Consider the following 13,114-nt stretch of genomic DNA (forward strand, 5'->3'; position numbering starts at 1 on the left):
GCTTCTATCTCAAGGCCATCAGACTGTTAAACAGCCACCACTAACATTGAGCGGCTGCTGCCAACACACTGTCATTGACACTGACCCAACTCCAGCCATTTTAATAATGGGAAATGATGTAAATATATCACTAGCCACTTTAAACAATGCTACCTTATATAATGTTACTTACCCTACATTATTCATCTCATATGCATATGTATATACTGTACTCTACATCATCGACTGCATCCTTATGTAATACATGTATCACTAGCCACTTTAACTATGCCACTTTGTTTACTTTGTCTACACACTCATCTCATATGTATATACTGTACTCGATACCATCTACTGTATGCTGCTCTTTACCATCACTCATTCATATATCCTTATGTACATATTCCTTATCCCCTTACACTGTGTATAAGACAGTAGTTTTGGAATTGTTAGTTAGATTACTTGTTGGTTATCACTGCATTGTCGGAACTAGAAGCACAAGCATTTCGCTACACTCGCATTAACATCTGCTAACCATGTGTATGTGACAAATAAAATTTGATTTGATTTGATTTACTGTAAGCAAGAGCGAGGCCACAAATAAAGTGTCCAATAACTGACAACGGTGGACTACTTTTTTACTGCAGTCATATCGATACATTCATTATAATGCGATTATTGCTTTTGGGCTGGCTGATTTTCACTATTCACAAGTACACTTGGTGCTGATACTGATGTTTAGGCAACTGATATCTTCTACATTTTACCGCATCTTACTGACCATGTATCTTGGTGGGTATTTTTACTTGTTTTGTCGTGTTCCAGTGTTCCAAGGCACATGTTTTTTGTGTCATAGTCGTAACAAAGGCACTCCACCAATGAAATAGATTTTACACTTCAAATTCTGTGGTTTTTAGTGGTTATTCGTCTTTACATATCATGAACTAATAAAAATGTTATGTTCTTTCAAAAATATACAGTGGCAAGAAAAAGTATGTGAACCCTTTGGAATTACTTGGATTTTTTGCATAAATTGGTCATAAAATTGGATCTGATCTTTGTCTAGCTCACAACAATAGACAAAACACAGTCTGCTTAAACTAATAACACACAGACAATGATACGTTTTCATGTCGTTATTGAACACACCGTGTAAGCATTGGATTTAATAACAAGTTGACCCTCCTTCAGCAGCAATAACCTCAACCAAACATTTTCTGGAGTTGCGGATCAGACCTGCACAACAGTCGGGATGAATTTTGGACCATTCCTCTTTGCAAAACTGTTTCAGTTCAGCAATATTCTTGGGATGTCTGGTGTCAACTGCTCTCTTGAGGTCATGACACAGCATCTCAATGGGGTTGAGGTCAGGATTCTGACTGGGCCACTCCAGAAGGCGTATTTTCTTCTGTTGAAGTCATTCTGTTGTTGGTTTACTTCTGTGTTTTTGGTCATTGTCCTGTTGCATCACCCAACTTCTGTTATGCTTCAATTGGCGGACAGATAGCCTAACATTCTCCTGCAAAATGTCTTGATGAACTTGGGAATTCATTTTTCTGTCGATGATAGTAAGCTGTCCAGGCCCCGAGGCAGCAAAGCAGACCCAAACCATGATGCTCCCTCCACCATACTATACAGTTGGGATGAGGTTTTGATGTTGGTGTGCTGTGCCTCTTTTTCTCCACACTAAGTGTTGTGTGTTCTTTTGAAAAAACCGAACTGTAGTTTCATTTGTCCACAGAATATTTTACCAGTAGGCTGTGGAACATCCAAGTGCACTTATGCAAACTTCTGACGTGTAGCCATGTTTTTTTTGCACAGCAGTGGCTTCTTCCATGGTGTGCTACCATGAACACCATTCTTGATTAGTGTTTTACGTATCGTAGACTAGTCAGAGATGTTAGCACGTTCCAGAGATTTCTGTAAGCCTTTAGCTGACGCTAGGATTCTTCTCAACCTCATTGAGCATTCTGTGCTGTGCTCTTGCAGTCATCTTTGCAGGAAGGCTACTCCAAGGGAGAGTAGCAACAGTGCTGAAATTTATACATATATAGACAATTTGTCTTACCATGGACTGATGAACATCAAGGCTTTTAGAGATACTTTTGTAACCCCTTTCAGCTTTATGCAAGTAAACAATTCTTAATCTTTGGTCTTCTGAGATCTTTTTTGTTCGAGGCATGGTTCACATTAGCCAATGATTCTTGTGAAAAGCAAACTGATTTTCTGAGTGTTTTTAATAGGGCAAGGCAGCTCTAACCAACATCTCCAATCTCATCTCATTGATTGGACTCCAGGTTAGCTGACTCCTGACTCCAATTAGCTTTTGGAGAAGTCATTAGCCTAGGGGTTCACATGCATTTTCCAACCTACACTGTGAATGTAGACAAGAAAAATACAATAATGTGTGCGTTTTTAGTTTAAGCACACTATGTTTGTCTATTGCTGTGACTTAGACGAAGATCAGAACAAATTTGATGACCAATTTATGCTGAAATCCAGGTCATTCCAAAGGGTTCACATACTTTTTCTTGCCACTGTATATGTTTATATTATAATGTTACCTTCATAAACACAAACAAATTATTATCTTTCCGATAACATATATAAAACATATTTATTTGACTGTTAGAATGGCTTTTCTAATGTTAAGAAGGACAGCATGATTGCATCCGCTTAGCGACGTTGTTGACATCAGGCTAATGCCATGTTGAATCGATCGCCTCGCTCCCTCCTCCTGCGAGCGCATAGACCACCTTAGTTAAACACTCCTCATGGTAGCTTTAGCAGATATGACTGGCTCAAAGGTCCTGTTCTAATGTTTCATTGGCGGTTGACATTTCTCATTGAGAGAAAGAGAGAGAGGTTTGCATGTGGTATCAGGAAGTATCAGCTAATCACTCAGCCATTCAAGAGGCACACACATGCAACTTCCACGACTAAGTACAATGGACCATACACAATTACACATACAGTACGTGTATAACACCCCTGCCTTATCGAGATAATCTCTGTGGTTGTCATGGCTGCCTGCGCCTGGGAGGGTGTGTGTGTGTGTGTGTGTGTGTGTGTGTGTGTGTGTGTGTGTGTGTGTGTGTGTGTGTGTGTGTGTGTGTGTGTGTGTGTGTGTGTGTGTGTGTGTGTGTGTGTGTGTGTGTACCCTCACCTCCACATATCTCCCCGCTGATGTCCTCACACTGGCGGTCATCACACTCACAGTTCCTCCCATGCACACGAGTGTCCCCTGGGGGATGGCAGGTACACTGGCCACATTGACACAGACCTGGAACACAGGTAGTACACAGGTGCACACAGGTAAGAATGCAGGTGTAAAGGTGGCAGTGTTATTCTCATGTAACAACATTATGACTTGTAAAATACAGTTTTTCAACAACAATTATCAGAAAATGTTTATTTGCCACCGCATGTTGTATTGTTAAAGGTAGATTCAGTGAAGTGACATCCTCAAATACAGAAGGGTGAGATCCTGCTGACAGAAGGGAATCTTCAGGTTTCGGCAGCCAAATGCACCTAATATTGGTTCTTAAAGTATGTGCATACTGTACCTAAGGGAGCAATATATTCTTCCAAATTAGGTTGTAAATTGGTCAGTTTTAGGAGATTTGAATTCTAGTCTGCTTTCAATTGCCTTTTTAATGACCATTGAATCATTCACGTAACAACAATTACATTTTACACTGAAACATAATATGACAACATTTTGAGGGTAAATGGAAATAATCTGTTTTACAGTTTCTATCACATAACGAAACGGGGAGGGACTACTTGCACAATAGGAAACGATCATTTTCGTGGCACAACGTTTTCCTTTTCAAAACATTTGACTTCGGTATACTATCATGTGCATTAATAAATACACACACGAGGTGTTTAAAAGGAGGAGAGTGAAAACGGCAACAGAGACAATCCCAGTACAAAGTGCTGTCTAACCAAAGCAACTGCCAAAGCAAACGGAGAGTTGTCATAACTGCAGGTTTCAGAGATTGCGGAGTGCATTGCCCTTTTAATTACGGAGTGTGTCGCCATCCGCCAGCTGTCAGTCAAACTGCGCAAAAGTGAAACCAAAACTATCCTCAACGGTTAAATTTAGACATTCATTCGTAGATTTTGCTAAAAATGTAAGCATTAGCGCTTGAAGGGCCAATGCAGCCGTTTTTATCTCGATGTCAAATAATATCTGGGTAACAACTGAGTACCTTACTGTGATTGTTTTGCTGGTCTGAGTGGGCAGGGGGTAACTAAAAACTCGCTGTTATTGGCAGAGTTGAAAAATCTCTTTCTTATTGGTCTATTAATATAGAGTTGACAGCAGTTTTGCACTGGTTTGCTATGGCTATATTCATCAATCCAGCAAGAAAGCAATATTTTTAATAATATATATGTATATTTATTGGCCCATCCACCAAAATAAATGTTGTTACAGCTTTTTCTGCAGTAAAACTCATCCCAAACCATCTCAATTGGGTTGAGGTCAGGTGATTGTGGAGGCTCATCTGACACAGCACTCCATCACTCTCCTTCATGGTCAAATAGCCCTTACACAGCCTGGAGATGTGTTGGGTCATTGTCCTGATGAAAAACAAATGATAGTGGAACTAAGTGCAAACCAGATGGTATGGTGTGGCGTATTGCTTCCGAATGCTGTGGTAGCCATGCTGGTTAAGTGTGCCTTGAATTCTAAATAAATCACTGGCAGTGTCACCAGCAAAGCACCCCCACACCATCACACCTCCTTCTCCATGCTTCACGGGCAGAGATCATCCATTCACCTAATCTGAGTCTCACAAAGACACGGTGGTTGGAAACAAATATCTCGAATTTAGACTCATCTCACCAAAGGACAGATTTCCATGAGTGTAATGTTCATTGCTTGTGTTTTTTGGCCCAAGCAAGTCTTTATATTCTTATTGGTGTCCTTTAGTAGTGGTTTCTTTGCAGCATTTCGACCATGATGGCCAGATTTAGGCAGTGTCCTCTGAACAGTTAAAGTTGAGAAGTGAAGCATTTCTTTGGGCTGCAATTTCTGAGGCTGGTAACTCTAATGAACTTTTCCTCTGCAGCAGAGGTATCTCTTTGGGTCTTCCTTTCCTGTGGCTGTCCTCATGAGAGCCAGTTTCATCATAGCACTTGACGGTTTTTGCGACTGCACTTGAATAAACTTGAAAAGTTCTTGAAATGTTACGTAATGACTGACCTTCATGTCTTAAATTAATGATGGACTGTGTCTCAATATTAGGAAGGTGTTCCTAATGCTTGGTATACTCAGTGTATAGAACAAGGGGAGATGCGATTGATTTCACTGTGCTTTTAATGTCTGTCTCCGAAGAACATTTTTTGGGGGGGACTTCCACACAAAATGAGTTCTTTACTGATAATATGTTTATGTCCCACTGTTTTATTGGTCAGAACACAAAAGACTAGATATTCCTAGGACACTCAGGCTTATCTGTCGAATAAACGTGTCTCTGGCTCAATCGAGTGGTCAGCTGCGTCATTACAATCCATTTTGTCTCCTCTTTGCCACGTCATGTCAAAGTGTGGTCCTTAGCAAGCTGCTTGTCTAGTCGACTCGCTACTGCTATTGGATTCCTATTGAGCAGGCGGTTCAAAATGTATAACTTCCATAGATACACGAGAAAGACTGTGACCTACACACCTAAAATAAGTAATTACCAGTTAATACAGTGCCCACCGTAGTCTTGAGAAGTTTAATTTAATTTAATTTAATTTGATGGCACCAGGCAGGCCAAAATTCTATCCCAACAAAACAGGCTGAAATTTCAGGCGATCTTTTCAAATAGCTCTTATTACACTAAAAGGGCATTATCATAATTTGTACAATTTCACAGTATTGTTCCAGCCACATGTTGTGAAATTAGGTACACCACCCCGTTCACGAAAATGGATTGTTCCTACAGACAGTGAGTCAAGTGGCCCTATATAAAGCAGGCAGACAGGCATCGTGGCATTCAGTTACTGTTCGATTTAAAATTAGAATGGGCCAAACAAGCGACTTAGAGCTTGGTATGATCTTCGGTGCCAGGTGCGTTGGATCCAGTGGCTGTCTTGTGGGCGAAAACAGCTCGTTGAGGGGAGAGGTCAAGGGAGAATGGCAAGAATTGTGCAAGCTAACAGGCGGAAGGCAAACAGACAAGTAACGGGCATCTCGGAACTCACAACTCGTTGATCCTTGTCACGGATGGACTATTGCAGCAGACGACTAAACCGGTTTCCACTCCTATTAGCTAAAAAGACGAAGAATCGGCTCCAGTGGGCACCCGATCACCAGCACTGGACAATTGTGAAGTGGAAAAACATTGCCTGGAACATGACAGCGAGTTCAGTATATTTGAGTGGAATGTGCAGTCCCCAGACCTCGACCCAATAGAGCCTCTTTTGGATGAGATGGAACCGGCTGTTTGCAGCATTAATGTGTCGCAGTCCAATCTGCAGCTACTGCTTGATGCCATTGCATCAGCATGGACCAACATCCCTGTGGAACGTTTCTGACACCTTGTAACCAGGCCTGAAGAATTCAGGCTGTTCTAGAGGTAAAGGTGGCCTCGACCTGCTCCTAGAATTGTGGACCTAATAAACTGATAAAGTCTATATAAAACAAGGCACGTAACACTAATTGCTCCTGAAAATCTTCTCTGGATAAGATTTTCTGCTAAATGACTATGTGTGTTCGGTTAGCCTAGTGGTTAAGGGTGACAGGTAGCCTAGCTGTTAAGAGCATTGGACCAGAAGCAGAAAGGTTGTAGGTCTTAATCCCAAAGGTGAAAAATATGTTGATGTGCCATTGTGCAAGGCACTTAACCTGTATAAGAGCATCTGCTAAATGACCAAAATGTGTTCCACTAGAGTTTGGGATGTGTCCATCTCTCTGTTACCAATAAAATGAATAGTGTATGCAGGAGAGGCATGTGTATGCATCCAAGTTCCATTCTTCAAAATAGACATGCTGTTAGGTGCATGGGCAAGGCTTACTTGCAGGTAAAGAGAAGCTAGAAGTGACAATTCCACTTCCAGCTAGTGCCAAATGTCAATTACATACCAGTAGTACTGTAGAATCGTAATTTGAGCCAGTTTCCTGAGTTTCCTACCACATGAAAAAGAATCCTGCAGCAACAGGAAATGTGGATTATAGTTTTTTTTTAAGTTATTTTTTTTGTTTTTTTTACATTTTACGAAAATCAAGTCTACATTTTCAACGTGGAAATTACAAACATTTACAAGCCTTTTTAAACCTTAAATACACTTAAGTTTTGTCGTTTTCTGCTTTGCAGGAAAGTTTTTCTGCGTCAGGGTGATCAAATTAAGATCTGTAGCTGTCACGACTTCTACCGAAGGTAACTCGAACTCTCCCTGTTCGGGCGGCGCTCGGCGCTCGAACAGTCTGTGTTCCTTTTCACACCTGGTTTTCAATTGCTTTGATTTCTGTGGGTATATTGGGCACCTGTTACCTGCTGTAATTCGTGCAGGATTAGACTTGTGTGTATTGCGCTCGATTGTGTTTGATGTTTGTTGTTTTTTCGCTATTACGCACGTGTATGTAAAGTGTCGGAACTGTGTTTGTTCCTCCGTGTGTTTGCACGAGTTTCTGAGTATTCGAGAGCGTAATTTTGGGATTTTTGTCTGTGCCGTTTCGTATTGGTGGACTATATTATTAAACACGCTTCTCAGACATCCCTGCTCTCCTGCGCCTGACTCCTACACCTCTCACCAAGACGCATGTTATCACAGTAGCAAAAAAAAATTAAAATCCACGAGAGTAAAAATTACATTTATGAACAAAGCGTGACATATTTTCACTGCCAATTAGCATTTTTACCAGCCTATCCGGCTGTTGTTGTGTGGACAACTTCCTGAATTATGATTGGTTCTCTTTTGCAAAGTTGACAACAATAACAAACATATTAGCAATACAAAACTTCTTCACGTCGTTGCAACTGTTTTTTGGATTCTAAATAAGGTAAGAAGCAGGAGAAAGCCATTTTAGCCAATTCTAAGCAGTGTCCTTCAAAAAACCATGAAAAAAAATCACATGTATGGATGAAATGCTACATGTTTCTCCTTTAAAGCAACTATCGTAACAAATACCGTTAGAAATTGGTAGGTGAAGTGTGAATAGGTTTGAAAATAGTCAATGAACTTGCTTTGAATTGGCAGTTTAATATGTACTGTATTATTTGACATAGAATCAGTCCTGTCTTGAAATGACCAACAGGTGTCATTTGGCACACACACACACCACTCTGTAATTAGACAGAGTAACCTGCAGGCAGTGGCTCTGACAACCTCCCCAGTCATCCTCACTGGCCTCATACACCCCTGTCTTATCAATTATGTCTGTGGTCGTCATGGTTACCTGCGCCTGAGAGGGGTGTGTCTGGTTTGTGTGTGTCAATTGTTTACCCTCTACACTAACCAACTTTCCAAGTGTTTGTTGTCTTCCTGAGTTTGTGTGTGTTTATGTGTGTGTGTGTACATAACACCTTCACTACAGCAACAAGTGAATGGGGGGCAGTCGAACTCGGTTTGTCCCTGTTTGAAGATGCAGTGGACAGACCAGTGAGGCCTAAACATAGTCAATCGCCCACAGGCACTCTACATCACACAACACAGATATCAACTGTGACACTAAGGAGCCAGAGTGGACCCAAGTGCAAACCAGCTCCATGGTTTGTCAGTGGACTTAAACACAGAAAACTATTCAAAATAACCACAAATAACAAACAACAACAATAGAAATACCCAGCTGGCAAAACCAGTTGTAATAACGTCATATCAACCCATTCCTGGTTTCAATGACATTCTAATGATGTTATGATGATGTCGTAATGACAGCAGCCAGTTTCACCTACTGAGAGGCTCATTATCTTGTCACAGTCACAGCATCAACTATCTTCCGACTTCAGAGCTGAAATAGGTTAAAGCCAGGTTAGCTGCCTCCAAATCTCCAACGATTTAAAAATTCTCTTAAATCTTTCTTTCATGCCGTATTGTGACAGGCCTATAGCCGACTTCACACAAAACATGACAAATCCTGTGAAATCGTCCTCGGTGCCACATCACAGTGGTCCTGTGGTGCGAATGGGAAACAAGTCGGGCTAAAGTATTCCATTAACGCCCCCAACCTCCTATCTGCCACGTAGGACCTTCCTCACATCAAGCCTCAAACTTCAAGCTTTCTTCAGACAGCTTGAAAACTTTTCTCACTCTCCTGTCTTCCCGAACTTTGCAATGCTAGGGAAATCTGACTTGTAAATAGGCCTACTTGGCGGGAGGAGGGGTGGGGGGGGCATCTCTCGCTCTCTCTGCTCGCCAAGCAGAAACAGAGGCCCGCTCTCTCGCTGTGTGTGTTTGTGTGAGCCGGATCTTTTTTTTTTTACCCCTGGTGTGTGTGGTGAAGCATAAAGCCACTATGAAAAACACAACAATAAAAAATACATAAAAAATAGAGAATGAGTCCAGATGTTAACAATGGGATCCCAGGGACCCTGAAGAGAAACTCCTTGTTTGTCAAGATCTGAGTCAAAAACAGAATAAATACTGCAGACAAGAGTTAGGTCCTGGCATTTTATCCACACCAAACCATATCACTGCGCTCATCGCCAACTCACTTTTTTGTGTGCCTCGCAGTTGTGCTGTCTACCTGTCTCAGCATATTCTCTGATGTCACTCTGTGCTTCTTCTTGTTAGGCCTAACTGAATTATAAGGATGGTGGAGATGTTGATTTAATATAGAACGACAATAGCGTAGTGATACGTTTATGTTATGCCTACTTATCAGCAGCAAATAGCTTGGAGTGGTGGCTACACGGCTGAAAATGGTGAGAACAGTACATTGCCGGGTTACTACTGGCGTGTAAAGTGCTCGGGAGCTGAACCCTGAATAATCAACCATTGAGACCAAAAGACGTGAGACCGTGGTTCACGCGTTGAAATGGTTGAAACTACCAAACCAGCTGATGTGAAGTGCGAGCTGAACGTTACAAATGGTTGAAACTCTGAAACTCTCAATCTCTACACGAGAAGATAAACTCATTCGACCTTAGCATTACCAGTCTGCAGCTGGCATGTAAAGTAGTCTTGAACTTTGACTAAAGACATTAGGTGGAATCCCTTCTCAGACAACCATTGGTGCATCTGAAGTATCTGTTCTGACAAACACTTCACTACCAGAGAAGCTCTACAAAGAAGAAGAACATTGTGACCTCTGGTGGACAACCAGAGCCTTACACCCATCCAGCCCCTTCCTCATAGCAGGATCGATTGGTTTCAGAGGGACGACGGACAAAGACATCTACATGTAAATACATTGCATTTATTACCAAAATGAGAGGTGGTTCTTGAGCAAAGTATTATTATTATTTTGAAGGTACCTTCCAAATGTATCCAAGTGTTGTCTCTCTTTGTCTCTCCCTCTCTTTACCTACCCCTCATTCTCCATGTGTGTAACAAGCGGTCATATCTTGTCAGTCCACTAGGGACTTTTATCTCATGTAAGTGTGTATGTTAGTAACTAAATAATTAAATCAATTTGTGAAAAACCAAATAATCTGAAAAGCTGGGGTTGTTTAGGTTTCAAGAGTTCTACGAAGTTCAGAATGAGACTGATATGAGGTAATAATTAATAAGTGACTGTTATTGAAATAAGAAATATCTATATATCTTTGGAGTTTAATTCAGGAGATAGTAATTCGTTAAACAACTTTTCCCGTGGTGCCCCAAATTCCTAATGAGTTAATTGTTACATGATTCATTTAATGGAGTAACAATTAAACATAGTTAGTTGATAAGATAAATAACAGTGATCACATTAATGCAAGTCACGTCAGGACAATATCCTTGATTCTATCCAGCATAGCAAATGATACCAGCCCACTGAATGAATGACAAATGGATGGGCAATAATTGTGTAAATTACTTCAAAATACAATTTAAATTAGTCCTAACTGAATGATGAAGAGGTTGATTTAATTTAGAACAACAATAGTGTAATGATGAGTTTGTGTTACTTTGTAAAAAGAAGCTGTTACAGGACTGTTTTATTTACTGTAACTCCATTACTAATCAAACGTATTGTAAAGGAAAGGCAAACATGCTACGTGTTGCAGTGGGCCTTTAAAATAATGCTAAATATATCCTTGACTCTATCAAAGATGATGAGCAGGAAACAAAGGATGCCAGTCAGCCTGCACAGCCGGCCCATCAAACTTACACCTAAACTATAACAAAACTAATTTCACACATAATATAAACAAGATTAAATTGACAATAATGAAATGTGTGACAATCTTAGGCCTATCAGTTCTCAAATTGTACATGAAGAGGTGGGCGCATCCTCATTCAGAGCCAATTCCGTGGTATCCAATTGGTAGTTACAATCTTGTGTCATCGCTGCAACTGGACTCGGGAGAGGCGAAGGTCCGCCAAAACACAACCCAACCGAGCCACATTGCTTCTTGACACAATGCCTGCTTAACCCAGAAGCCAGCCATACCTTTGTGTCAGAAGAAACACTTTACACCTGGCGACCGTGTAGGTGCCTGGCCCGCCACAGGAGTTGCTAGAGCACGATGGGACAAGGACATTCCTGCCAGCCAAACCCTCCCCTAATCCAGATGACGCTGGGCCAATGGTGTGCTGCCCCGGCCAGCTGCGACAGAGCATGGACTCAAACCAGGATCTCTAGTGGCACAGCTAGCACCGTGATGGAGTGCCTTAGACCACTGTACCACTCGGGAGGCTCTGTGATTTCTATGTAGTATCTGAAAGAGCATATTCTGCAGTTTCGATGACACTTAACTTTGTCAAATAACGCTCAAAATTCAAGAAGTGTAGCTCTTTTTCCAAATGTCATTTTTTTCTCCAAATTATCTGTGCTGTCCTTGCATTCAGCACATGACCACTCATGCTGCAGCATTCCTCTGGCTACTAAGCAAAAACTAGTAACATAATAAACTTAAAATGAAAATATGCTATTCTGTCGTTCAAAGGATAAATGGGCAATAGATAGAAACTGATAATAGTGCATGTGACTTCAGTTAAGTTTTGGTTAGCCACCAATGTCAAAACCAAGTACTTGCTCAGTGGCTTTCCGCATCCGGGGTAAAGATGAAACCAGGCCAGCAGGTGAGAGACTTTCTGAGGCTGTGGTTTTGAGACTTGTGGAGCCTTACATGGGCAAATACAAATGCAGAAATGTGACCATGGACAACTTTTTCACATCAATTTCCCTGCCAGACAAGTTGATTGTGAAGAAGACTAGCCTGCTCGGAACAGTGAACAAACAACTGCTGCCCTCTGCGCTAAACAACATACTGTACCAGTGGAGAAATTCAAAACAAGAGTGTTTGCATCCTCAGCACCATGCATCCCACTGGATCTGAGTTTCGTGAGGACCACATGAACGCCAAGAAAGAAGCTACAGCCGCCAAGCAGGCTGCCAAGGCAACAGGTCCTGCTCTCCGTATTCCCCAAGCACCACAGCTCCCACTCGGGAAAAATAAGACACAATGTCAATTTGGCAGGTGCACACGAAACAAGATCCATGACAACTAAGTGCATTGCAACCGATTTGTTTGTGGGGATGCTCACACAAAGCCCAGAAGCTATCTGCTGATTGTGGACCCTAAGCATAAAGAGAAGACACAATTGACTCATGAGTAAAGGCACGGGTATAAAGGGCACAATACAGTGTCTGATTCAATCAACAAATGACTGTTTTTATATCTTGAATAAATGTCCACAAATATTTCTTTATGCAATTATTACTTTACAATTGTTCAAGCACTGGTGCTTTTGTTTAGGAATACTTCAAATAATTTAAACTACGCACCTGGCTGGTTATATTATTATTATTATTATTATTATTCTCATCTTTTTTGTCTACTTTGTCAAAATAAATTACTATAACTCTATTACTAATCAAATCTAGAAATAAAAGTTGATAAAATGGATTACACTGTAATGTTTTTATTGTAAAAGGGCAACAAAAATATATGATTCAAAACATATCCTTGACTCTATCTAAACAAATAACTATTGTTGTTATTTATTTAAATTGATATATTCCCATGAATATTTCTTCATGCGATTAATCCTT

At 40.9% G+C, this 13,114-nt stretch overlaps 1 protein-coding gene across 1 annotated transcript in view; it reads right to left on the reverse strand.

Annotated features, from left to right (window-relative positions):
- Positions 1–13,114, reverse strand: part of itgbl1 (integrin, beta-like 1) — a 132,444-nt gene that overhangs the window by 45,690 nt on the left and 73,640 nt on the right. Inside the window, exon 8 of the mRNA XM_035773088.2 lies at positions 3,146–3,262. Within this exon, the coding sequence (XP_035628981.1) occupies positions 3,146–3,262 (117 nt within the window). The remainder of the gene's footprint in view (positions 1–3,145; positions 3,263–13,114) is intronic.

Source organism: Oncorhynchus keta, chromosome 7 (assembly GCF_023373465.1).
Source record: "Oncorhynchus keta strain PuntledgeMale-10-30-2019 chromosome 7, Oket_V2, whole genome shotgun sequence".
Classification (NCBI taxonomy): Eukaryota; Metazoa; Chordata; class Actinopteri; order Salmoniformes; family Salmonidae; genus Oncorhynchus; species Oncorhynchus keta.